General features: G+C 42.6%; 1 protein-coding gene across 3 annotated transcripts in view; it reads right to left on the bottom strand.

Annotated features, from left to right (window-relative positions):
- The window catches only part of rnf44 (ring finger protein 44), a 161,110-nt gene extending 151,570 nt beyond the window's left edge, over positions 1-9,540 (bottom strand). The window contains exon 1 of one of the 3 annotated variants that reach the window (XM_063053448.1): positions 8,763-9,540. In XM_063053448.1, the coding sequence (XP_062909518.1) occupies positions 8,763-9,024 (262 nt within the window). In that variant the 5' untranslated portion in view covers positions 9,025-9,540. The remainder of the gene's footprint in view (positions 1-8,762) is intronic. The other 2 variants (XM_063053451.1, XM_063053450.1) reach the window with 2 other exon arrangements.
- Between the last annotated feature and the right edge of the window lie 17,454 nt (positions 9,541-26,994).

Raw genomic sequence — 26,994 nt, 5'->3', positions numbered from 1 at the left:
CTAGGTATAGGGTTCCCCTGGTCCTCACCTACCACCCCACCAGCCTCCGGGTCCAACATATTATTCTCTGTAACTTCTGCCACCTCCAAAGGGATCCCACCACTAAGCTCATCTTCCCCTTTCCCCCTCTCTCTGCATTCCGCAGGGATCCCTCCCTACACGACTCCCTTGTCCATTCGTCCCCCCATCCCTCCCCACTGATCTCCCTCCTGGCACATCCTTGTAAGCGGAACAAGTGCTACACATGCCCTTACACTTCCTCCCTTACCACCATTCAGGGCCCCAGACAGTCCTTCCAGGTGAGGCGACATTTCACCTGTGAGTCGGCTGGGGTGATATACTGCGTCCGGTGCTCCTGATGTGGCCTTCTATATATATTGGCGAGACCCGAAGCAGACTGGGAGATCATTTTGCTGAACACCTATGCTCTGTCCGCCAGAGAAAGCAGGATCTCCCAGTGGCCACACATTTAAATTCCACATCCCATTCCCATTCTGACATGTCTACCCATGGCCTCCTCTACTGTAAAGATAAAGCCACACTCAGATTGGAGGAACAACACCTTATATTCCATCTGGGTTGCCTCCAACCTGATGGCATGAACATTGGCTTCTCTAACTTCCGCTAATGCCCCACCTCCCCCTCGTACCCCATCCATTATTTATTTTTATACACACATTCTTTCTCTCACTCTCCTTTTTCTCCCTCTGTCCCTCTGACTATACCCCTTGCCCATCCTCTGGGCTTTCCCCCCCTCCCCCTTTTCCTTCTCCCTTGGCCTCCAGTCCCATGATCCTCTCATACTCCTTTTGCCAATCACCTGTCCAGCTCGTGGTTTCATCCCTCCCCCTCCTCTCTCCCCCTCCCCCTCCCACTTTTAAATCTCTTACTAGCTTCTTTCTTCAGTTAGTCCTGACGAAGGGTCTCGGCCTGAAACGTTGACTGCACCTCTTCCTAGAGATGCTGCCTGGCCTGCTGCGTTCACCAGCAACTTTGATGTGTGTTGCTTGAATTTCCAGCATCTGCAGAATTCCTTGTGTTTTCGTATCAGCGTCAAATGTGTGCTTTTCAATTGAAAAAACACAACACTTACCCACAATGTCCACTGCTATTCGCATTACATAGACAGACAATGCCAAAAGATACACCGTTATTAAAGTCAAATAAGGCAGACAACAGGGTGAAGTTGCTGTTCTGAGCATCGCCACTGCTATTCCTTAGGTAGTTTTTGTAGGCGCCTGAGGCAAGAGAAACTCTGTTCACATGAGGCAGATGTCACAGGCAGAGTCAGCAATATGCAGACTAGTTTGTATAAATCTATAAATGCATCACAGTAGGGTCTCATTAGAGCTAGAAATTCCACTGTGTCATTCACTGTCTGTCCTTGCTTTTGTTTTGTTTCCAGCAGACGCCGAACCTGATGTAGCTCTGCAGTCAGGTTCACTTCAGTCACTCCACAGTATTGGACCATTGGCCAAAGACAATTCTTGTCTAGGAAGAGCTTGTGTTTGGGACTCAATGCTGAGACTCCAGTCAGAACACCCCCAGTCTCAATTGAGAACCGTCTTTTCATTTCAGTCAGAAGTCTGTCTATAACCGGATAGAAACAGTGCTTGTGAAGGTCATCAGAGGATATGACAGGTGTGCGTTCGGTTTGGGCCTCAACAACAAAATCATGTAGGTGGCGGGGTGGCTGGGCCTGTCCCCTTTCATGTGGTCTGACTGCTCTGTATACCCACCTTGACGCACAGGTCCCTAGCTCTTGCCTGAATTTCAATCCATGATTCCTCTCCCTGTTTTGCTGAGAGTGCATCGATAACAGACTGAGCCAAGTCCACAGTGGATGAAAGCTCCAAACTGGGAGATTGTAGCTGGTATGACATGAACTTGGTGACTCAGAATAAATCCTCAAACAGAGTGAGAAGTAAAGCAAACTGCTCGTCAATCAGTCCATTGACAGCTCTGGCCTCCATTTTCCTCCATGCATTTGGCTGACCCATAATATCCTGTAGTGTAGCAAGAATGGCAGGGAGTGATTTTCTTATAGCCCACAAAGCTGTATGCAGCCATGTCCAGCATGTATTTGATAATTTCTTCAACTCCAGGGGCTGTGCAGTTGATTCCAGTTCTCTTTCTTCATGAAAAGACCGTGGGCAGCAGAGTTTGAAATGAAGTTGTAAAGCAGCTGCACAGTTTCAAAAAACTCACCCGCTTGTTGTACATTGCTCACAACATCCACTAAAACAAGGTTAAGTCTGTGAGCATGGCAGTGTATATATAATGCCTGCGGGACCTCTTTCCTGAAACTCTCTTGCACCCTGTTATTGCACCCAGACATCACTGCCGCCCCATCATAACACTGACCTATACACGCGTTCTTATCAATAACGTATTGGGCGAGTGTCTGTTCAATGATTTTAAGAAGCTACTCAGCATCCAACCCTTCTGCTGGAGTGAAGTGCAAGAATTCTTCAAGCACTGTTTTGTTATTCAAATACCGCACCACCACTGATATTTGCTCCTTTTTACTCAAGTCTTTACTTTCATCCACCATGATGGCCAAATGTCCAGCCTCCTTGATTTCTGCACTTATTTGATGTCTGAACATATCTGCCATAATACCCATAATTTCATTTTGGATATCGTGATGGGTATTTTTTGCATTTCCAGGATTGTCCTCCATTTTTTTAGCTACAGTCTTATCAAACTGCCCAATTACACTGAGCAACTCAACAAAGTTTCCCCTATTGCCAGATCCATCATTCTCCCGGTGTCCTCACTGGGCAATAGCGTAGAGACTCAACCACAGCTCTCACATACTCACTATTTTCTTGGAAAATTTTTGCATGTCCTTTATCGAGCATATTTCCCAATCTTGAACCGTATTGTTTTCTCAATCTGAATTCAGCCCATGCCTCCATAGTAAACTTATGAGCTGCACTTACATGGTGGGTATTGAAAGCTATTGTAGCTTTCTTCCAGTTGCGGTAACCGGTGACAGTGAAGGTAGACTCAGAATGGAACCCATGTCCTCCACACAGGAAATGCCTGCATGCAAAGCAGAACGTAGTATCTTTCATGATCGAATATTCCAGCCAGCAGTACAGGTCAAACCAGCCACGAAAAAAGCTCCTTTGCTGATTCCCAAACTGTTGCGAAGGGTACTTTTTCAATGCTGGCCGACGGGGTCCTTCCTCAGACTGCTGGCTAACATCGCTAACAGTATTCCCACTAGCAAGAGCAGCTTCATCCACGTTCTCTTCTGAATCCCGCTCCATTTCTTGTTCCTCTACTTCGCCCTCACACTCCTTTGATGAACTGCTGTCGTCCTTATCCCCACTTACTTCTTTCTGCACGTCACTTTCAATTAAGACAGGCTCAGGCTGAATCACCACTGATTCCTCTGGATGAGTTCAATTTCTCACTAAAAATTGACCCATTTTTCACGCTGGCCAAAATAATGCACGTGCCAGGCCCAAGCTAGCTTGTAAAAGCAGAATGTGTGTGTGTGGCATCCACTAGTCTCACGAGACCACGGATCTGCGCCTGAATCCAGCACAATGTATGTATACTACCAATCTCTCGCGTGAGTGAGAGTGAGTGACAACACCACCTTAAGTGACCTTAGATCAGCTTAACTGATCTGAGAACAGCAATGGCAAAATATTGACAACCAACGAATAAGCAGAAGTGTAGAGTGGATCTGACCTTAGACCAGCACAGAGCTTATAACTTTATTGCTGCGTGGGTGCTATGGTAATTGGGGGCGCTGTTTCACTAGATCAACTGGAGAAACAAGTTGTATTCAAAACTATAAAGAGAAAGCAGCTGCAATTTGTATGTCAAATTTCAGTTAATTTCTTGGTGGTGCTATGGTGGTGCTACTGTAATTTCTGCTGGTGCTATAGCACCAGTAAGCACTACCTCAGCACCACCACTGGATTTTTGTATAGGAAATTGCATTAAGCAATCTTGAATAATGTTGCGAATGAATTGGAAGATACTCATTTCTTTTTGAAAAAAAAAACAGTTTGTAGGAAAAGACAACATCTGGTACAAATCCAGGATATTTGAAGCTATTGATATATTATTTTTAGAAGTAGTCTACACAGAAGTGAAAACATTGAGCAACACACACAAAATGCTGGAAGAAATTGGCAAGCCAGGCAGCATCTACGGCGGGAATAAACAGTTGACATTTTGGGCTTCATTAGGTCTGGAAAGGAAAAGGGCAGAAGCCAGAATATGAAGGTGGGGTGAGGTGAAGGAGTACAAACTGGCGGCTGATAGGTGAGGGGAAGGTAGGAGAGGTGGGAAGATGAAGTAAGAATATGGGAGGGTATAAATGGAAAAGGTGAAGGGCTGAAGAAGAGGGAATCTAATAGGAGAGGACAGTGGACTATGGCAGAAAGGAAGATGGAGGGGTACCAGAGGGAGATGATGGCCAAGTGAGGAGAAAAGCGGGGTGAGAGAATAATCAGACTAAGGAATGGACAAACAGTGAAGGGAGAGGGGAAGTAATTACCAAAAGTTAGGTAAATCTATGTTCTTGTTATCAGGTTGGAGGCTACCCAAATGGAAGATAAGGCATTACTCCTCAACCTGAGTTTGACCTCACTGTGGCAGTAGAAGAGGCCATGGACAGACATGTCAGAATGGAAATGGGACGTCAAATTGAAATGGTAGCAACTGGATGATCCTGCCTTTCACAGTGGACAGAATGAAGGAGTTCAATGAAGTTGTCCCTCAATCTACATTGTGTCTCCCTGATGTTGGGGAGGAGCACACCGGGGGCACCAGATACAATAACTGATGGCAATAGATGTACAAGTGAAGAGTTGCCTCACCTGGAAGGACTGTTTAGGGCCCTGAATGGTGGTGAATGAGGAAGTATAGGGGCATATGTAGCACTTAAAATGCTTGCAGGAATAAGTGCCAGGAGGGAAATCAGTGAGGAGGGGCAAGGAAGTCATGTGGAAGGATGGGGCGAGGGGTGATGTGTGGAAAATGGAGGGAAATACAACACCTCCCATTCCACCTGGGAAGCCTTCAATCCCACCGCATGAACATTACTCTCTCCTCTTTCCACTTGCCATTCTGGTTATCCTCTCAAACCTCTCCTCTTCACCTGCGCATCACCTCCTTCCATGGTCCACTGTCCTTTCCTATTAGATTACTTCTTCTTCAGCCTTTCACCTCTTCCACCAATCACCTCTGAGCTTCCTACTTCATGCCCTCTCCCTCATCCACCCACCCACCTTCCCCCTCACTTATCACCTGCCAGCTTGTATGCCTTCCCTCGCTCCACCTTCTTACTCTGGCTTCTACCTCCTTCTGTTCTGGTCTCGATGGTCTTGGCCCAAAACATCAAATATTTATTCCCCTCCATAGATGCTGCCTGACTTGTTGAGTTCCTCTTGTATTTTGTGTGTGTAGCTCAATTTTTCCAGCACCTGCAGAATCTCTTGTGTTGGTTAAGGTGAAAATATTGTTGGTTCATTATGAGACAAACTATTGGGAAGGCAAATATGCCTAGAGGAGGTGCAAGGTGCGATTTATTTTTTAAAACATCCCTTAGCAAGGCCATTCCAACTAATGACTCTACACCAAACATTAATTATGTTTTAAAAAATTTGCTGAATGTGGTAGCTGCTGCCTAGTATTCTTTTCTAATTTTCTCTAAATGTCGCATCTTACTCAACCATTTCAGAATTAAAAGCTATTGTTCTGGATCTAAGGTCACAGATAGATCAGAGTGGGTAAGGAGTGGAGATGTTCTTCTTGCTGGTGGTAAATGCAGACAGTATTACTAAGAGCCCTGCAGACTCATGGTCAAATTTACTAAAACTCTCTTTTGGTTAATAATTATATTTAATTTTCCCAGCTGTCATGGTAAAATTTGAACTGCTGCATCCAGGCCAATTGTCACCACCTTAAGATACAAGTCACCATGTATTCTGCTACCTTTTAGAGTGAGGAGGGGATTCTGTTGGACTCTGCACTTCTCTAGGCCCCATAATTAAGAGTTCTGCAAAGCATTCATTTAGAAATAGAGTTGCTCACCAAAGCTTCTGTCAATCTTCTCCCAGCTGGAAATGAAGAACTTCATAACCATACAACTTTCAAGATACTCTTTATAATATCCCACAAAAATGTAAAATTGAAAACCAAGTTAAAGTTATATGTGAATTGGTTATTGTTTTAAGATACTGCACAATTTTGCCAGTTGTGTCTCACAGTAGCTAACCATTGCCATAGCAACAGGAGGTTATTATATAGAGGACTCCTGTGCTCCTCAGAGTCTGGCCACTATCTATAGTGTCAGGAGGAAGAATGACTAAGAAAAACATATTAGCTCACAGGCCATGCCATTCAACTCAAGGAAACATGGAAAATAAGCATCAAATTTTGTTTTGTTTTGTAAGAAAACAGAATCACCTTTGTTCATGGTGGCCTGCCTAGAACTTACAAATCAAAATTACCCATTATAAATCACAAATCACCAATTATCCTTTATACATTATTGTTACTGGTTATCACTTCGGTTTAAACTAAATTATATCATTAATCCATACCATTACTAGATGGGTATCTGCCAACAGTTATTGGGCAGAGGCCTCTTTTTGGCTGCAATTTGTGCTACCTCTTGATCCATTTAGCTCCCAGTTATCACTCTTCATCTGCTGCAGAATTATAAAATAGTTACTCCCCCAGTGATTCCAATATCTTTTGCTGTAGGAGGGCTTCTGTGATTCCTTTCCGCATTAGATCGTTTTCATCAGTGTAGAGGGAATTCTAGTTTTATTTGCTAAGTTTTCATTTTTGAATTTCTATTTAAAGTTATATATAATTGTAAGCATTCTGTAGATATGACACCTCCGAAAATAGCAGGCGCCCGCAAGCTCAATAACATAAAATTACTTGATCAACCTTCTGAATAAATGAATAAAACTGATGTAAATATGGAAGTGCAAATTAATAAAATGTAAAATTAACATTCACAATTGGTTATATTACCCACAAAATGTCTCTATCAGCATTTCTTGTCTCTCGTACATGATCTGAATACATCCCTTTTTTGTTGTCAGTCATTTGTTAAGGTACTGAAGCACATGTTAGAACTACTACAAACATAGTTTTTTTGGGTTGTATAGAAGCACAGGAGCTTATCGAATTATTCAAATTTAAGCAACTATGGTTTGTTATTTCAGGAAACATAAAAGCATGAATTCAATCCAATTGCATGGTTGACAAGAAACTTTGATTGATGTAGCACAGGTAACCTAGTAAATGTGTGACAAAGGTACACCACAAGAATGTTTAAGAAAAACAATTTGTACCAACCCATCTATGAAAAGCAAGTTTTCAAGAACTTTTGGGGCCATCTGCTTAAAAACTGAGTGAGTGTGCTTTGAAAACAAGAAAACAAAATGACATGCTGTAACTGTGAGGGACACAGCACAGAAGCAGTGGGAAGAGTTGATATTACATTGCCCTTTTCTCTCATCCTTTCCCACTATCCATAGGGCTCAAACAGTGTTGGGAAGCAGCAATCCAACCATACTCCCTACAATCTAGTGCAGTGTATTTAGTGTTCATGATGTCGTCCTTTTTATAAAGCAAAAAAAAACCAAAGAAATGACTTTTTGAAGAACACTTTGTTCAGTCGGCAAGGGCAACCCTAGGTCACTGCCAATTTAATTCTCCATGCCATTCTCACCGTAGCCCCTTATCCTGCTCCAATGAGAACCACCAGAACACCAGGAATGGCAATTCATCTCCCATCATGATACATGGTAGCCCATGGCAACCAATTCTAATAATCAGCTTATTAGTTTTGTATCAGAAATAGCGGGTTACAATGCAAGATTATCAGCTTTAACCCAGTTTTTTCCCTTTCTCCACAGACGCTTCGCCAGCTGCTGAGTATTTACAAACGCTTTGATTTTATATCATTATCTTAGTTGTTCTAACTATGGTTGGAATTACGAACTAGGACGGACAACTTATTCTAACTACCGGAACTTATTCTAACAATCAGAAGTAACTTCATGTAGGCAAGTTGGGCTGAAGTGAGAAAGAGCTTCACTGCTTCCTCGGTAATGTATAACTCAAGTTTTGATGTTGGGCTAATTCCCCCGCTGCACCGCATTCCTGTCATTCGGCGTCCCATTCTGCTTGGATCTTTATTCGTCTGTCTGCTGTGGAGATGCTCCACTGAAAGTATTCCACACAACTAGACCAATTCTTCCATTAATGTGCTAAGTTTGAATTTATTGACCGTGTTCTAACTTGTGCACAAATATATTGAATTTAACTTTTCAGTGGCAATATCTCAACACCCTGAACTTCGCAACCGTAATAGCGGCAGTGTATTCTTACATTGTTACACCTGCCAGTAATGAAATAATCCAAACACATTTGGAAATCAAATATAAAATACCCATTACGCCAACAAATTCATGTCAGAGTATCTGTGGAAAATTCCTCGCCAGACCCAGCGGATCACCGCAAGCCCAGCTTCGTAAGAAGTTCAAAGGTGACTTTAATGTCTATAAAAACACCTAAACGTGGGAGGCAGCGACAACACGTCCATTGCGTTTCTGGACCCGCATTTAAGCCTTGATTTATATAAAGATAATATTAAACAAAGATTGCGAGCAAAATTGAGAAGGTAGCCATCACAAGCAGATAAACAAGCGTGGATTTTGACATCCCTTTCAGCCCCCTCCGAGCGACTGCTAGTGAAACAACCCGCTTACCTGGCGAGGAGAGCCTGGTGCTCCGCCGCAGCGGCCCGGGGCTACAGCGGGTGCTCGGAGCGCTGTTCTGGGGCCGCCGACCCGCTCCACCGTCTAAAGTCTCCATCGGAAGGTGCGTCTGCTCGTCGTCAGAGGCTTCCTGCCGACCAGCCAGAATACTTCGCCCTTGGCACCGTGCTCCTCGCTTGATTGAGAGCATCGTTGTGAAGCGGGAGCGCAGCCGGGGCTCTCTGTTTGGCTGGGCACCACTCATCCTTGGCATATTTGTGTAATTGTTTTAAAAATACTCCGCCCCCCATTCAAAGCCAATCTTTAATCGCAGGCGTCAAACTTTCCATCGTATCACCGCAGAGCTGCCTCTTTAAACCGATGTATTTTCAACCCTCTCTCCGGAACATAACCCGGGACCTTGGCGTGAACCAAACTTCAGTGTCGAGTACAAACAAAATGATCCAGTGTCACCAACATTTTCCAGCCGCTTCTGGTCTCGCACCACAACCCGATCGGTTCAGAAAAAGACGGGAGTTTCCGCCTCTCTCCTGGGAAATCCAGCCAGAAACTTTATGGTGACTCCAATAACTTGTACGTGTGTGTGTGAAAACACAGAGCGCCGCCAGAGACAGCCCGGTTACTGAGGAGTTATGTGTAATGTCACTGTGACCGGACTGGCCATCTGTGTGTGAGAATGTGCCTGTACCAGGATGCCGGCTCGGATGGAGACAGTCACCCCACCGTTTCTGCTGATACTTTGTGTTCAGCCAAGATTTCCCGGAACCAGCGCTTCAGTGTCACTCTCAGACTCGACACATCGATTCTCTATCGCCGATGCCGGGTGAGGTTCCACATGGACAAGCCACCCTCCGCCCGCCCTTTTCAAACCTCATCCTCTCATCTGATTAAGGATTCACAACAGAAGCAATAAATGGGAGCAAGCTATTCAGTCTATCCCGTTATGGCTGACCTTTTCCTGCTCTCACCTTGTGTCCTTTGCTTTCCTTCATCTATAATAGCACGGGACAACAAAGATTTTGCTTCCTGAATACTCTTGGGCCTATTTTATGGATTTTGGGCTGTTGATCATTAAAATCACCATGAAATTTCCCTATCACACACCATTTTTTTTTGTAATCTATCAAGTCAATTAAAACGTTGCCCACGATGTAAGCTGAAGTTTTCTATCTTGCCCAGCCATGCCTGGGCATGCTTAGGCAGAGTGGATGCTGCATGGGAGGACAGGTTTTAGAAAGGCTAGAAGAGCATCACATGCACACCATTCTATACATTATGTTTATATGTATATCAGTTTGTGATCACATTGATGCGCATGCTCTACTCTTATAGCATATTGTGTATACTCAGTATAATTTTATTTTCAGGTGTATTAGTGATAGCAGAATATCTCATCAATGTCGCAACAGCAACAATACGTTGTTATATTTGTGGCAAGTACAGGCTTAAATGTCAGGACAGAGCGTAACTCCTCTTATGAAGACCAGCTATGAGCTTTACTTTGGGTGTAAAGTTGGTGACCAAGAGAAAGCAACATACATCAAAGTTGCTGGTGAACGCAGCAGGCCAAGCAGCATCTATAGGAAGAGGCACAGTCGACGTTTCAGGCCGAGACCCTTCGTCAGGACTAACTGAAGGAAAAGTGAGTAAGGGATTTGAAAGCTGGAGGGGGAGGGGGAGATGCAAAATGATAGGAGAAGACAGGAGGGGGAGGGATGGAGCCGAGAGCTGGACAGGTGATAGGCAAAAGGGGATACGAGAGGATCATGGGACAGGAGGTCCGGGAAGAAAGACAAGGGGGGGGGGGTGACCCAGAGGATGGGCAAGAGGTATATTCAGAGGGACAGAGGGAGAAAAAGGAGAGTGAGAGAAAGAATGTGTGCATAAAAATGAGTAACAGATGGGGTACGAGGGGGAGGTGGGGCCTTAGCGGAAGTTAGAGAAGTCAATGTTCATGCCATCAGGTTGGAGGCTACCCAGACGGAATATAAGGTGTTGTTCCTCCAACCTGAGTGTGGCTTCAACATTGACTTCTCTAACTTCCGCTAAGGCCCCACCTCCCCCTCGTACCCCATCTGTTACTCATTTTTCTGCACACATTCTTTCTCTCACTCTCCTTTTTCTCCCTCTGTCCCTCTGAATATACCTCTTGCCCATCCTCTGGGTCACCCCCCCCCGTCTTTCTCCCTAGGCCTCCTGTCCCATGATCCTCTCGTATCCCCTTTTGCCTATCACCTGTCCAGCTCTCGGCTCTATCCCTCCCCCTCCTGTCTTCTCCTATCATTTTGCATCTCCCCCTCCCCCTCCAGCTTTCAAATCCCTTACTCACTCTTCCTTCAGTTAGTCCTGACGAAGGGTCTCAGCCTGAAACGTCGACTGCGCCTCTTCCTATAGATGCTGCTTGGCCTGCTGCGTTCACCAGCAACTTTGATGTATGTTGCTTGAATTTCCAGCATCTGCAGAATTCCTGTTGTTTGTGACCAAGAGAAAGCCTGGGTTCCTCACATTATTGCATTCCCATTTGGACTTCTTCCCTGCAAATCTTGGCACTGTCAGTGTCAGTATGGTGAAAGGTTTCATGAGGACATTCTAGTCATAGAGAAGTGGTATCAGGGCAACTGGAATCCATCAAAGCTGGCAGATTATTGTTGGACACTTAAGCGAGAAGCCTCAGACACTGAATACTAATGAAAATTATCAACAAAACATATTTAGCTTTATTGAACTATTGCAAAGTGTCAGCATCATTATGCAATTAAATGTATTATATTCAATAAAAGTTAATTACTTGTTTCTCCAAATTCCTATGTGACAGAAGTAGCCTGAAGTTATATTTGTGTTCAACCTCAAGCAGTCTATCATAACCAAAAGAAAAATTCTGAGGAAGCAACACTTTTGAATAAATTTGTCGTCCAATGTAAGTCATTTCATTGAACATATCCATTACTACGAGTCAGAGATTTGAGGTAACTGCTAGAGAGATTGGGGTGGGAAGAGGGGAAGAAGAACTGTGGAAAATTTTCATCCATAAAATGTTTGTGACTTGGAGCTCACTGTCTAAAAAGGTGACAGAGGCAGAGACACATGGCATGTTTAAATCAATGGGTGCTTTGAACTCTCCCCCTCCTTTCCTACATTTGATCTGGAACCCTGGCAATCACCAAACTAGATGCCAGCAAAAACAAATGGTCACGGCTACGCAACAGGGCCACAAACTTATTCTGGTCACCCCCGCCTTGTCTTTCCAACCCATATCTCTACCCTGATCAGTTCAGTAACTGATATCATAGCTCTGGATGTAACATAACCTACTGGCACAAAGGTTATGATCATCAGGATATTTCCACCAGCAGTTTCCCCAGTTGTAAATTCCCTCCGGTTCTGAGGCAACCAATCTACTCTTTCTTCTGCACACTTGAGCTGATTTTCTGATGTTTGAGACGTCATCATGTTTGTTTTTCCATTTCAATGAAGGGCTCCAGAACTGTTCAATTAATTTAGCCATCACATATATTGATTTTTCAGTTCAATTTGGTGACACTACAAAGAATCATTCCAAATTAAATCAGTAAACTGACTCTGTTGTATTTGGCTGTTTCAATATTGGCTATCCAAAATATGAGCTGGAAGTTATTGGAAAATATGTTTTAAAATATCTTTAAAATTTCTGAAACTTGAAATGTAGAGGCTTCAGTAAGTATGCTAAAATGTGGCTTTACACCCACAAGTTTACTTTTTCCTGTCTGGTGATTCAAACTGCTGATTCCTGATGCCACTGTTTTATATGAGAGGCAATTTTATCCACTGGGACATCATAGTTGATCTAGGTTGTGCACACGGGCATTTCAGAAAGGATCATTGTATCACTCATAAAACTAATCAATGACTTTGACGTCAGTTAACCCAGCCCTGACTGGGAAACAGTCTGGAACATTCTGATTAATGTGACTTAATTTTGTCTGTTAGACATTTAAAAAAAATCCTATAAGCAGTGTACACCTCCAAACAACATCCATACACATAGACAGTTCAGGGCTTGTATTTTATTGATGTTAAAGTTAACAGCACAGATAGAGGCCCATCGGCCCAATCAGTCCATTCTGACCCAGCTAGTCCCAATTTCCTGCATTTAGCCCATTCCCTTCATGTACTGATCCAAGCTTTAACAACCAACACATCCAAGGGTGAGCTGTGAGAACATTCTTTCCCTTATGTTTTGCTTATATAGTTCCAATTTTCTGATAGAAGTGGAAACTACAATTTTTGCCTGGATCAAATTAAAATTCACACCCTTCATTTGCATATTTAGAATGGTTATTTGTCATACAGATTGGCTATTATGCCACATCTCCATGTAGAAATTCAATCTTGTTTCCCAAGCTCTTTTCAACTTTGAGTAATAATTCAACAAGTGTCAAAACAATCAAAGAAATGTATTAAGCAGCAGCCTTTTGACAGCCAAGCACTTCAGTGTGAAGAAGCAAGAGTTTATACTCTTCATCGTTATCTTGGCATAAGTGGTGAAATATTCAGCTATTTAATGGATGAGCTTTAATTTTGATTATAGTCGATATTACAAGAGTCACGCTTGAAAAACGTCACTGGCAGTGGGTTTTGGCTGCGAGATGTTGATGATGAATTACACAATGGATTGCAAGGAGACTTGGAATTTCCTTTTTCACAAATGTCATTAAACTAGCATGGCGACCTATCAAATATGGTGCTCCATCTGTTGCACAAGAAACCATGTTCCTAATTGGAATACTTTTATCCTCAATATACATTTTGTGCTCCTTGTAGGTTGATTCTCCATTCATATTTGTTTTTAACTTTTTACAAAAGATAACCTCTTCATAAACCTTTCCATTTTTGATAAGGTGTACATATGCCATTACCAATGCCTCATTGTCTTGCACAGTTGATTTATCCAATTGTATCCCTAATTCTGTTTTTTGTAGCTTTGTGCACATTTGATACTCAATGTCTTCACTCATTTTGTCAATACGTCGAGCTACAGAGTTATAACTCAGAGGAATTGATTTTAAAATACAAGTATCCATCTTGAGAATAGTGGTGAGCACTTCTGGTACAGCAGGCATTATTAATTTTTCACCAATTGTATGAGATTTTCCATACTTTGCTATCATTTTTGGAAATGTTATAAGAAGCAAAGAGATCACAATCAAAGTCATTTTTAGCTCTCTTGGCAAATGACTCTAGTGTGCAAAGCTTTTCAAATGCTTCTTTCATCTTCTGGAACTGAGTAATACCATAAGTAGCCTTTTCAACGTGTCTTTTACAGAAGTATTCCTGCAATTTTTATGGTTTCATGGCTTCATTAGATAGTACAGTATTATAAGTAAAACTCGTGAGGTGTTGCTGATCTGATGGGTATGGAATAAAACCATACTGCAGGCATGTAACGTTGTATTGATGCACTTCCTGTAGTTTCTGTTTCTTAGCAGGATTAGAATTCAAGGCTTCATTGCCTTCCGACTCGTAGAGATCATGCCATATGTATTTATTCATCATTAACAGGGCTGAATCAAAATAAAAAATTAACACAAACAGGGAATGCCTGTCGGATGTTGACGACGGCAGTGAGTTGACACGGTTGGTCAGGTCTCGTGCCTCAGGTTAAGGTGCCATTTACTGCAACCCCCCACCCTCGCCAAGAATTTTGAATACCCTCTGACAACTTCTATTTCCCCTAATGCCCCCTTAGGGCACATAACCGCCCCCATTGGGAAATCTCTGGTTTAATCCTACTAATGTATCCTTCCATTCTTTATTGTGTAAGAGTTTGTACAATCAATGAACAAACTGCTTTAAAGAGTTAATGTATTGTGTAGTAGAGGAAAAACATAAGGTTAGTTCAAATCAATGAATTAGAAAACAGGAACACTCACAGTTATGATAGATGAGAAAACACTCCCATCAAGGAAATCACTTCACATGCCATTCCATTATACAAGGAGAATTAAAAATGGTTAAACATATACAGACAAAAATAAAAGTTGGGAATGTCAATGTTCTTATTTTCTGCTTGGTTGACCAGATAATAGAACATTCCTAAGTATTGACTTACATGTGCAAATACTTAACAGAAACTGTCTACTATGAGTAGTTTTTTTTATTGTTTCCATGATAATATTTGCGGCAAGATATTATTGTAGATATTAAGATTTTAATGTTCTAAATACATCTTATATTGATACATTAACCTTGTATCAATATAATGAAATTATATCTTATATTGATATTGCTTATTTCCATAAATAGTTAATAGTGTAACAGAATCTTGATCAATTATGTTTACACCCATTTAACAATGCTAAATTGATTCTCTATACCCAGGTACGAAGAGCAATAAATTAAATTATTTTGCAAAATTGTAGTTGATGTGGATTGCTAACAGTAGAGGCAAGGAGCGCTCATACGCATCTTCCCAGGCTCTTCAAGAAGTTGGTTTAAGAATCCATCTATTATTTTTTAAAGTTCAATGGTGGTTGCTGAGGACTTAAGGCCTGATGCTTGTTCTTATCCAACTTCATCGATGCGACCCAGAACAGGTCTTGTGCCCTTCTTTTGTCTAAGGGGCTTAACTCCGACTTCACGTTTCCTCCGTGGTTTGGTAAATGATTCAGCCCAACTTGTGGTTAACTATCTTTCAGGCATCCTCAAGGTTCCATGCTCCTTGTTTCACTGAAATTCAATGAACAAGGTATAAATCATTTATCTTCCTACCCTCAGTAATAGTATTCAAATGTCCTAAAATTATGTTTTATTACAAACACTACTGCTATTTACTGTCCTTCCAGGTGAGACGACATCTCATCTGTGAGTTGGCTGGGGTGATATACTGCGTCCGGTGCTCCCGATGTGGCCTTCTATATATTGGCAAGACCCAACGCAGATGGAGAGACCGTTTTGCTGAACACCTACGCTCTGTCTGCCAGAGAAAGCAGGATCTCCCAGTGGCCACACATTTTAATTCCATGTCCCATTCCCATTCTGATATGTCAATCCATGAACATTGATTTCTCTAATTTCCGTTAATGCCCCTCCTCCCCTTCTTACCCCATACCTTATTTATTTTTATTCCCCCCTTTCTCTCTCTCTGTCCCTCTCACAATCACTCCTTGCCTACTCTCCATCTTCCTCTGGGCTCCCCTCCCCCTTTCTTTCTCCCTAGGCCTCCTGTCCCATGATCCTCTCCCTTCTCCAACTCTGTATCCCTTTTGCCAATCAACTTTCCAGCTCTTAGCTTCATCCCTCCTCCTCCTATCTTCTCCTATCATTTCGGATCTCCCCCTCCCCCTTCCTTTCAAATCTCTTACTAACTCTTCTTTCAGTTAGTCCTGGTGAAGGGTCTCGGCTCAAAATGTCGACTGTACTTCTTCCTATAGATGCTGCCTGGCCTGCTGCATTCCACCAGCATTTTGTGTGTGCTGTTAATTAAATGCTATTATTTAGTATATGGATTCAGGTTCTTGGACCATACAGATCTCTTCCGGGGTGGAAGCAACATGTACAAGAGGAATGTATTGCACGTGAACCAAAGATGGACCAATATCCTTGCAGGGAAATTTGCTGGTGTTACATGGGAGGGTTTAAAGTAGTTTGGCGGGGAGTTTGGATTCTGAGCAGGAGCAAGTCATGGGTTAAAGCAGTAGCTGCTGAGATGAAGTTCAATAATCAGGATAGCTGTGGACAGAGTAATCGGAGAAAAAGGAATAATTGATTAAACTGTATTTATTTAATGAGGATGGGTGCTGCATTTTTGATAGGGGGCGTAACTGCAGTGCATAGAGATGATTTTGACGCTGAAGTTTTGCTCCCTGTGAGGATGAGAGAGGTTGGTATAGGAAGGATGAGCATGAATGTAGCAACATGGTTCAGGGAGCCATGAGTTCAAAGGGCGGAGAGAAGAGAAACATAGTTGTAATCGAGGACAGCATAGTCAAGACACTATTCTTGATCACAAGACTGAGTGTTCCAAAGGCTGTGTTGTCTGCCTGATGCCTGGGTTTGGAACATCTCAACTGACCTACAGAAGAGTTTGGATAGATCCAATTGTCAGGGTCCATCTGGGAACAAGGATAGGGGTTCTGCTGAAGGAATTTGAGCAGCTGGGGACTAAATGAAAATACAGAACCAACAAGCCAATAGTCCCTTGATTATTAAATGCGCCACAGGGAAATTGGCGCGGGGTTTATTTATTTATTTGCCTATCTCTTTATATATTTGTTTGTCTGTTTGTATTTAGAGATACAGCACAGTAACAAGCCTTCTGGCCCAATGAACTCATGTCACCCAACCTCACCCATGTGACCAACTAAACAACTAACCTTTAAGTCTCTAGGAAGTGAAGCACCAGAAGGAAGCCCTAACAATCAGGGGGAGTGTAAAAACTGCTTACAGACAGCAGCAGAATTGCACCTGGTTTGCTGGCACTGTAACAGCATTACACTAACTGTTATACTATGGTGCATAAAATCAGAGATAAATGCATGGCTCAAAGACTGGTGTGATAGAAGTAGGATTAAATTCATGGGATACTGACACCAATATTGGGGAAGGAGGGAGTTGTTCCAATGGGATGGGCTCCAACTGAACCATACTGAGACCAGGGTCCTGGTGAATTACATCACTGGGGCTATGGATTGGGCTTTAACCTAAAAGGAGACAAATTGAGAAGTGTGGTAAATTCAGCACTGTATGTGTTATATATGAATGCACACAGTATATGAAATAAGGTAGATGATGTGGAGTGCAGTTAGAAATTGGTAGATATGACACTGAGGCATCACAGAGTCATGGTTGAAAGAGGATCACAGTTGGGAGCTTAACATCCAAGGACACATGTGTAGAAAAGCCAGGAGGATGGGCAGAGCGGTTGGGGTGGCTTTGTTGGTTAAAAACAATGAAATTAAATCCATAGAAAGAAGTGACATATTATCAGAATATGTAGGATTCTTGTGAAGCTGCAAGATTAAAAAGACCCTAATGGGAATTACACACAGGTCTCTGAATGGTAGCTAGGGTGTGGGGTACACATTACCACAGGAGACAGAAAAGGCATAGAAAAAAGAGCTATAATATGATAGTCATGAGGGATTTCAATATGCAGGTAGATTGGGACAATCAGGTTTTGTGCTGGATCCCAAGAGAAGGAATTTGTAGAAAGCCTGTAAGATGGCTTTTTAAAGCAACTTGTGATTGAGCCCACTAGGGAAAAGGCAATTCTGGATGAGGTGTTGTGTAATGAACCAGATTTGATTAGCGAGCTTAAAATAAAGGGACCGTTAGGAAGCACTGATCATATGACAGAGTTCACCCAGCAGGGTTGAGAGGGAGAAGCTAAAATTCAATGTATTGGTATTTCAGTAGAGTAAAGGTAACTACAGAGGCAGGAAAGAGGAACCTGCTGAACTTGATTGGATGAAGATAGTAGCAGGGATGATGGTAATTTGGAAGACACAGGATCAATTCATTGTGAAGAAGCAGCAGCATTCTGGACAGAGGATGAGTCAATTGTGGCTGATGAGGGAAGTCACAGGCAGCATAAAAGCAAAAGAGAGTACATATAATATAGCAACAATTAGTGGGAATCTAGAGGATAAGGAAGCTTTAAAAAACCAACAAGAAGCAATTAAGGAAAGAAAAGATTAAATATGAAGGTAAACTAGATAAGATATAAAAGAAGATACCAAATGTTTTTTTCAGCTATAAGTATAAACAGTAAAAAAGGAAAGACTGGATATTGGACCCCTGGAAAATGATGCTGGAGAGGCTGCAACAGGGAACAAAGAAATGGTGAACAAACTGAGTAGATATGTTTCACTATAGAAGACACCTGCAATATGCTGGAAATTTGAGAATAGTCAGGGGGCAGAAGTGAGTGTAGTCACTATTACTAAATAACCTCAACCAGATGAATTAAACCCCAAAGTTCTGAAAGAGGTAGATAAAAAGATAGTGGAAGCATTATTAGTGATCTTTCAAGAATCAGCAGATTTTGGATTTTGGAGGACTTGAAAATCATGAATGTCACTCCACTTATTAAGAAGGGGCGGAGGCAATAGACGGGAAATGATAGCCAGTTAGCCTGACCTCAGAGGCAAGGTGTTGGAGTCTATTATTAAGGATGAGGTTTTGGGATACTTGGAGACACATGATAAAATAGGCCTAAGTCTGAATGGTTTCCTTGAAGACAAACCGTACCTTGCAAATCTGTAGGAATTCTTTGTGGAGATAACAGGCAGAATAGACAAAGGAGAGTCAGTGGATGTGTACTTCGGATTTTCAGAAGGCATTTGATAATATGCCACACATGAGGCTGCTAAACAAGATAGGGGCCTATGGTGTTACAGGAAATGTACTAACATGGACAGAAGATTGACTGGTTGGCAGAAGGCAGAGTGATTTTTCTGATTTTTCTGATTGATCTCTGGTGACTATTGGTGTTCCACAAGGGTCAGCATTGGGTCTGACTTTCATTTTGGTAATGATCTGGATAGTGGAATCGATGGCTTTGTGGCTAAGTCTGTGGATGATACAAAAATGGTGTTGAAAAAGCAGGGAGTCTCCAGAAATACTTTAACAGATTAGAAGAATGGGCAAAAAATGACAAATGTAGTACAGTGTAGGAAGTGCATTTTGCTGAAAGGAATAAATGCATAGGCTGTTTGAAATGAAAGAGAAGATTGGTAGCTCGGGTTGAGTGCTTGTCTGTTGGCTGATGTTCACTGAGCCGGAAGGTTTGATCACAAACCTTTCATCAACAGTCGAGGTGACATCATCAGTGTGTAATTGAGTGCTGTTTCTGCTGAGTGCTCGTGTCTGACCTGTGATTCTGATTGGTTGGCTGTTGCACTGGTCTCCATTGGGTCCTGGCCAACCAGATAGCTAAGTGATCTCCACTGGCCTGTATGCCTGGTTATCAATCGTTGTGAGCATTGGTTCCTCTACAGAGATCCTGGCAGGAGCACGAAACAAGAAATCAAAAGAATTCTTAGAAGCTTGGTTCTCAACAGAAGACTCTATTAACAAGCTTATTGTGGCATCTTCGGGATCAGTGCTGATAGGTGAGCTGCGGACACTTGTAATACCCTCGTTGAGATATTTGTTTAATTGTTAGCCACTTGTGAAGTTCATGCTAATATTGTTCCATTTTTTAAGAAGGGTAGCAAGGACAAGGCAGGGAACTACAGGCCAAACAACAGGAATTCTGCAGATGCTGGAAATTCAAGCAACATACATCAAAGTTGCTGGTGAACGCAGCAGGCCAAGCAGCATCTATAGGAAGAGGTGCAGTCGACGTTTCAGGCCAAGATCCTTCGTCAGGACACCATCAGCCTGACATTGGTCATGAGGAAGTTACTGAAGGGAAAGCTGAGGTACAGGATCTACCAGCATTTGGATAGATATTGTCAGATTAGTAGGAGTCAGCATGGCTTTGTGCAAAGTTTTGCTTGATGAATAGTTTAGATATTTTAAAAAGGGTAACCAAAAAGGTAGATGAGGGTAAGGCAGTAGGTATTGTTTATCTGGACTTTAGCAGTGTCTTTGAAAAGTTCCTATAATGGTAGGTGGTCTGGAATGTAACGTCCCATGGAATACCAAGAGGGCTAGCTGTTATGAGACCCTTGGGCCTCTTTGGCATACCAATTGACAATTGGGGATACGAATTGACAATAAACTGGACTGGTCAAAGAACACTGAGGCTGTCTACAAGAAGGGTCAGAGCCGTCTCTACTTCCTGAGGAGACTGAGGTCCTTTAACATCTGCTGGACGATGCTGAGGATGTTCTACGAGTCTATGGTGGCCAGTGCGATCATGTTTGCTGTTGTGTGCTGGGGCAGCAGGCTGAAGGTAGCAGACACCAACAGAATCAACAAACTCATTCGTAAGGCCAGTGATGTTGTGGGGATGGAACTGGACTCTCTGACGGTGGTGTCTGAAAAGAAGATGCTGTCCAAGTTGCATGCCATCTTGGACAATGTCTCCCATCCACTACATAATGTACTGGTTGGGCACAGGAGTACATTCAGCCAGAGACTCATTCCATCGGGATACAACACAGAGCGTCATAGGAAGTCATTCCTGCCTGTGGCCATCAAACTTTACAACTCCTCCCTTGGAGGGTCAGACACCCTGAGCTAATGGGCTGGTCCTGGACTTATTTCCAGGCATAATTTACATATTACTATTTAACTATTTATGGTTTTATTACTATTTAATTATTTATGGTGCAACTGTAACAAAAACCAATTTCCCCTGGGATCAATAAAGTATGACTATGACTATGACATAAAGTGTTGGACTTCTAGGTTTCTTAAGCACCTGTATTTACTAAATGTCTTAGTGGGAGTCATTAAGCCCTTGTGTTTTCTGTTTAATCTTGTCGTTAATTGTGATGGGCACGGGTTTTACGCTTTTTATGATTATTTAAAGTGGACTCCCTTCCAGCACTTTTCATGCAGTCCTTGTGTTAGGAATTATTTGTCTCACAGTGTCACTCAGTCATGCCACCAACGTTCTGTTGGCATTCCTCTGTAAAACCTCTTGTTTCTGTCTCTAAGTGGGAGTCTGCCATTCTTCTGCACCTGGGTTCAGTCGAGGACAGCACTCACTGTGACACTGGCTAGGTAGATTTGAAATTGGTTTGGAGGTAGGAAACAGAGATTGGTGATTGAAGGTTGTTTCTCAGAATGAAGGCAATGACTATCAAGATGACACTGAGCTGTGAGGTCTGTCAATGTTGTGACTTAGATTTTGTTTTAAACATTCGTAGTGATTGGAGACCACAAAGCAGTTAGGGTTTAGGGACAGGGATGAAGAGTTAGGGGCAGGAGCCTGAGTTTGGAGTTCAGGTTGAAGGTCAACAATCCTGAAGGTCAGGTTGACAGGGGCTGAAGAGATCTGCAATCCCCAGGTTAGTGAATTCCAAGTCAGAAGCCTGGTCAGAGGTCCATGTGCATCAGGAAGACGAGGCCTGAAGCACTCCATGGCCTAAGGTTAGCGATCCTGGAAGTCAGATCGGTGGAGGCAAACCCATGATCAACAAGTCCTGGAATCGATACCTAGAGGTCGGCAAGGCAACAGACTGGAGTCCGAAGTTTGGCAAGTCCAGAGGTAGAAAACCTGAAGGGTTGAAGACTAAATTCGGTGAGAATGGAAATAGAGGTCAGTCTGCAAGTCTGAGCCAGGGACTGGAGGTGGATGCCCAATACCCGATGTCTTTGAGTCTGAGATTCTGATGCCAAGGATTGGGCCTTTCCTGGGGCTGGTGGCTCGTCGATGTGTGTGAGGGGGCGGGTGGGTGAGAAAGGGACTTGTTTTGCTGATCTTATCCTGTCTTGTTTTATTTTGCTGCTTGTGTTGTTCTGCAGCATAATGTGAGCATACTATATTAAAACTAGAAGGTGTGACAACACTTGTGGGCTGTGAGGGGGGAGCTGGGGGGGTTTACTGTCTAATGTTTTAACTATCATTCATTCTTTGGGGCACTCCTCTGTTTTCATGGATGTTTGCGAAGAGAAAGAATTTCAGGATGTATATTGTATACATTTGTCTGACATTAAATGTACCAATTGAAATATGTTTCTATATTGAAGATCTGATGTTACTTTGCTCTGGACTTTCACATGACTTTATAAACATTTATTTTCCTTCATTTCCCATATACTTTTCCTGAAACAATCATATTTAAAATATATTGTTCTCCATTACATATCTGGTAACCTTCCCTACTTAGACAAATTTTCATTTTTATAGTGGTCATTGAACTACAGTTTAACCAACATTTATGGGAAACCTTACCTGATTAAATATTCTTCCTTTACTGTTATATAGGGAGGTGGTAAAGTCAGCCTGAACACAATTATGTACTTTATAAGCACAATATAAGTACTTTAAATTCTCAGCACCTACCTTAATTAAATATTGATAACATTTATAATACTCCAGTAGTTCAGCTTTAGATTCAAGAATGCGTAGTAAAATTTCTCCATATATTATGAGCTTTATTAACAACATTGCTTCAAATATCTCAGTCCACTTTGCCATTGGAAAATGTTCTTTAGAATTATTCTTCTATTTTCTCATGTAATGTGGTAATTGGTGGCAAGGCCAATATTTAAATGACTTTCTCTGTATGTTTGTAAGATGGTCATTTACCGCAGGTACTCAGAACTAGATGGTTAAGGTGTTATCAGTCTGACATATCAAAAGGGTCACTAAGCCTGTTGAGAGAGGTCAATGACATTACTGTGGGTCTGGAATCATATGTAGACCAGAGTGTTTATTCCCTTAAGGACGTTAATAAACACTTTTACAAAATATTGTTAATATTTTTAAAATTCATGACGTAATTAATAATGTTCACACTATAGGAAATAGATTAAAATCAGTGCCTTTGGTTCATCTGGGCTAGATTACACTATCCATAAAATAATAATTTTATTTCAAATCCAGGGAGCTTATATTCTTCCTGTCACAAAATACAGTTACATCCAATTAGCTTTACCTTATTTCGCTTTTCACATCAAACTTGTATGCCCCAGCTGTTGCATTTTTGCCTAGTTTCCCCTAGTTCTCTCTTTACACCTTCTCAGCTCATCCTGTTCAGGGGAACCAACTGCTCTTTCACGGTTATTTTCACTTGATGACCATGCATCTTCACTTCCAGGACCTCTTATCAGCACTTATCCACTGGCCTCATCCTTTTCAAATCTGTCATTATCAGCCTTTTCCTAAAAAAAATTCCAGACTTCTGTCCTTGCCAACTGCTACCCATGAAATATACAGTCCCTTCCCAAGAACATATTCATCTTTACCCATTGTTCACATTTCAATATCGTTAAATCCTTCTGTTTTGTGGACTCTAGAAATGGTTCTTATCAAAAGAGATAAACAGCATCACATAATCTGCTGGAAGGACTGAGTGGGTCAAGCAGCATTGATGGGAGAAAAGAAATATTTCAGGCTGTAGGTCTGCATCACGTGAGAGTGGAGAAGCAATAAGGCCAACATTGAGAGGTGAAGGGAAGTGGAGGAAAAGACTGCAATGTGATTGGTGGATTGAGGAAGGGTATAACATGACTGGTAGGTAGTACCAGGTAGGGGATGTGAATGAGGGTGGAGCTGGAAGTGTGGATGGCAGGTTGTCATGGAAACACTAACTAAGAACACTGAGAGTGACTTTGAGTTTCGTTTTAAGAGTTTATTAACATGATATCATGGAGAGTCTGCAGCTGTCTCCACCACCACCAGAACTCTGATTTCTAGGTTACACAGAAGCTCCTATTTATATAGCAAGACAAACAACTTCACATAACTTTGTTTGGTATCCCACGGTCAGTACATGATCAGTTGCTTAAAAGGCATGTCAATTATTCTCTCAGCATGAGTCTAACTGTCCTCTTTGTTCCCTGTCATCAAGTCTCATAATTTACCCCAGACGCATCCTCCCTCCTGGTTCCTGGGGCCTCATACCTTATTAATTGGAGTTCCTGGTACTGCACTTATCATCCAGGGTTATTCTCGACACGCATTGGCGGTCTTAAGCCCAGCTGTCTCAGAACGATCAAGTATCCCAGTATACATGAGCTTTAACCATTTCTACCACACAGGTGAATGGTAGATGGAAGCAGACAAAGAGTGAGGGGGAAAAGCAAAATGCTGGAGCAACTTAGCAGGCCAGGCAGCATCTGTTGAAGGGTCTTGGCCCAAACATAGATAATTCATTTGCTGCCTGACCTGCTGAATTCCTCCAGCATTTGTGTGCATTGCTTTAGATTTCCAGCATCTGCAGGATCTCTTATGTCTATGCAACACAGATGTACTGCCATGCCCTCAGCTGCATCTCCTCCAGTTCCCGACCATCCACACTTACCCAATTTTTCCACCATTTTAATAGTGATAGAGTTCCTCTTGTCCTTACCCACCTTCCTCACCCAACACATCATTCTCCACAACATCCACCATCCCCAAAGGGATCCTACTACCAAACATATCTCTATCTCCCTCTCTCTCCACTTTGCACAGTAATCACTCTCTCTGTGATTCCTTTGTCTACTTCTCCCTCCTTACTAATCCCCCTCCTGCTATTTATCCTTGCAAGCAGGCAAAATGCCACAGCTGCCAATTCACCTCCTCCCTCACGTCCATTCAGGGCCGCAAACAGTGCTTCCAGGTGAGGCAACACTTCAGCTGCGAATCTGCTGGGGTCGTCTGTTGCGTCCGATGCCCCTGATGTGGCCCCCTCTACATTGGTGAAACCCATTGTAAATTGGGGGACCACTTAGTCGATCGCCTCCACTCCATCCACCAAAAGCGGAACTTCCTGGTGTCCAGCTATTTTAATTCCAATTCCCATTCCCACTCCAATATGGGGTGCCACAATGGCCTCCTCTTGTCCCACCCCCAGGGAGGAGGAACATCACCTTACTTTCCCTCTGGGTAACCTCCAACCTGATGGCATGAATATCAACTTCTCCTTCTGGCAAAAAATAAATCCCCCCCACCTTTCTTCTATTCCCCACTTTTGTCACCTGCCTTTACTTCCTCCTGGGTCCTCCCCTTTTTCCTATGGTCTACTCTCCTCTCCTATCAGATTCCTTTCTCTCCAGCTCTTTATCTTTCCCACCCACCAGGCTTCACCCATCACCATCTAGCTATCCTTCTTCCCCTCCTCCCAAATTTTTATTCTGACATATTCTTCCTTCTTTTCCAGTTCTGAGAATGGTCTCACTCTGAAATGTCGACTGTTAGTTCATTTCCATAGATGCTGCCTGTCCTGCTGAGTTCCTCCAGCATTTGTGTGTGTGTTGCTACAGACGGAGGTGGGAGGAAGGGGAATGGAAGGTGGGAGACATTTGCTGGAGGAAGGAGGAAGATAAGCAGGAAAATTAGTAGTGGATTCTGATAAGTAAAGGAGGCAAAGGACAGATGTAACCAGATGGTGGTGAGGGAAGTTGGTGGATGGAAGAGGGGAAGGGGACAAAGATGGGTGGGAGGAGGGTTGGGAGAGGGTGGAAAAGAACGAAAATGGGATGACCAGATGATCAGTAGGAGATGGGTGGTGGAGAGGAAATTAAGGTGGGGGGGGCGGTGGACTATAAGCTCAATATTCATACCATGAAGTTGTAGACTACCCAGGTGGAATATAAGATATTGCTCTTCCAGTTTGTGTTGGGCTTTGTTGTGGCAGTAGAGAAGGCAGAGGTGGGCAGGTCAGTGTGGGAATGGTGAGGAGAGTTAAAATGGTTGGTAACTGAGAGCTTGGGAAGCCCACTGCAGACTGACCAGAAGTGCTCTGGGAAACAGTCATCAGTTATATGCTTGGTCTTGCTGATGGGGAGAATAACACATCGGGACCACTGAATGCCATGGAAAAGGTCGGAGGAGATGCACGTGAACCTTTCCCTCACCTAGGACTCTTTAGATCTTTGGATGATGGTGAGTGGGGAGGTCAGGATTGTGTTGGAAATTATGTCTGTACATCTGAGAGAGGGTTGTAAAGGCTCAGTCATCATAGTTGATCCATCATAAAGAGGGAGATTTCCCTCTCTTCTCCCTGCCTGAAAGCTGGAACCATGAACTGTGCATCACTAGAATTATGAAATAAAAGAGAATACTTAGCAGGTCAGGTGGCATTTCTGTAGACAGAAAAACTGTGTTAGTGCTATGGGCTGATAGTCTTAAATAAGAAATGGTATATTTTACATTGAGTTGCACTGGATCACTGTGAGGCCAAAGGCAGAAATTAGGGTTGGATATAGAAGTGAAAGCATCTATTAGTTCAGCTTGCAAACTGAATGAAGTTGTTTTGCAAAATGAGGGCCCAATCTGAGTTCAGATTCTTCAATGTAAGCACCAGAACAGTATATAGTTTGGGAAAAAGTGTAATTTTTTTTAACCTGGAAGAAATGTTTAGGTCTCTGCGAAGAGGTAAAATGGCAGGTGTTTCAACTCCTATAGTGCACGTTGGGAATTCTATTGCCATTTTTAAAAAAGTTAAAAAAATTCTTCTCTGTTTCTTTTCTTCTTCAATCAATTGGAATTTGCTACCTCTCTTCTGGTTATTCTTAATTCCTTCTGCATTCCAACCTCTTTCCCTATACATCCATACCCCACTGCCAGGCCTTTGATCGATCCTCTGACGGTAGATTGCTCTAGGCTGGCTAGTCGGTTACCATCTGTGGGACTCTATCC

This window comes from Mobula hypostoma, chromosome 7, assembly GCF_963921235.1.
Source record: "Mobula hypostoma chromosome 7, sMobHyp1.1, whole genome shotgun sequence".
NCBI classification, from domain to species: domain Eukaryota; kingdom Metazoa; phylum Chordata; class Chondrichthyes; order Myliobatiformes; family Myliobatidae; genus Mobula; species Mobula hypostoma.
This window is presented reverse-complemented; position numbering and strand designations above follow the sequence as displayed.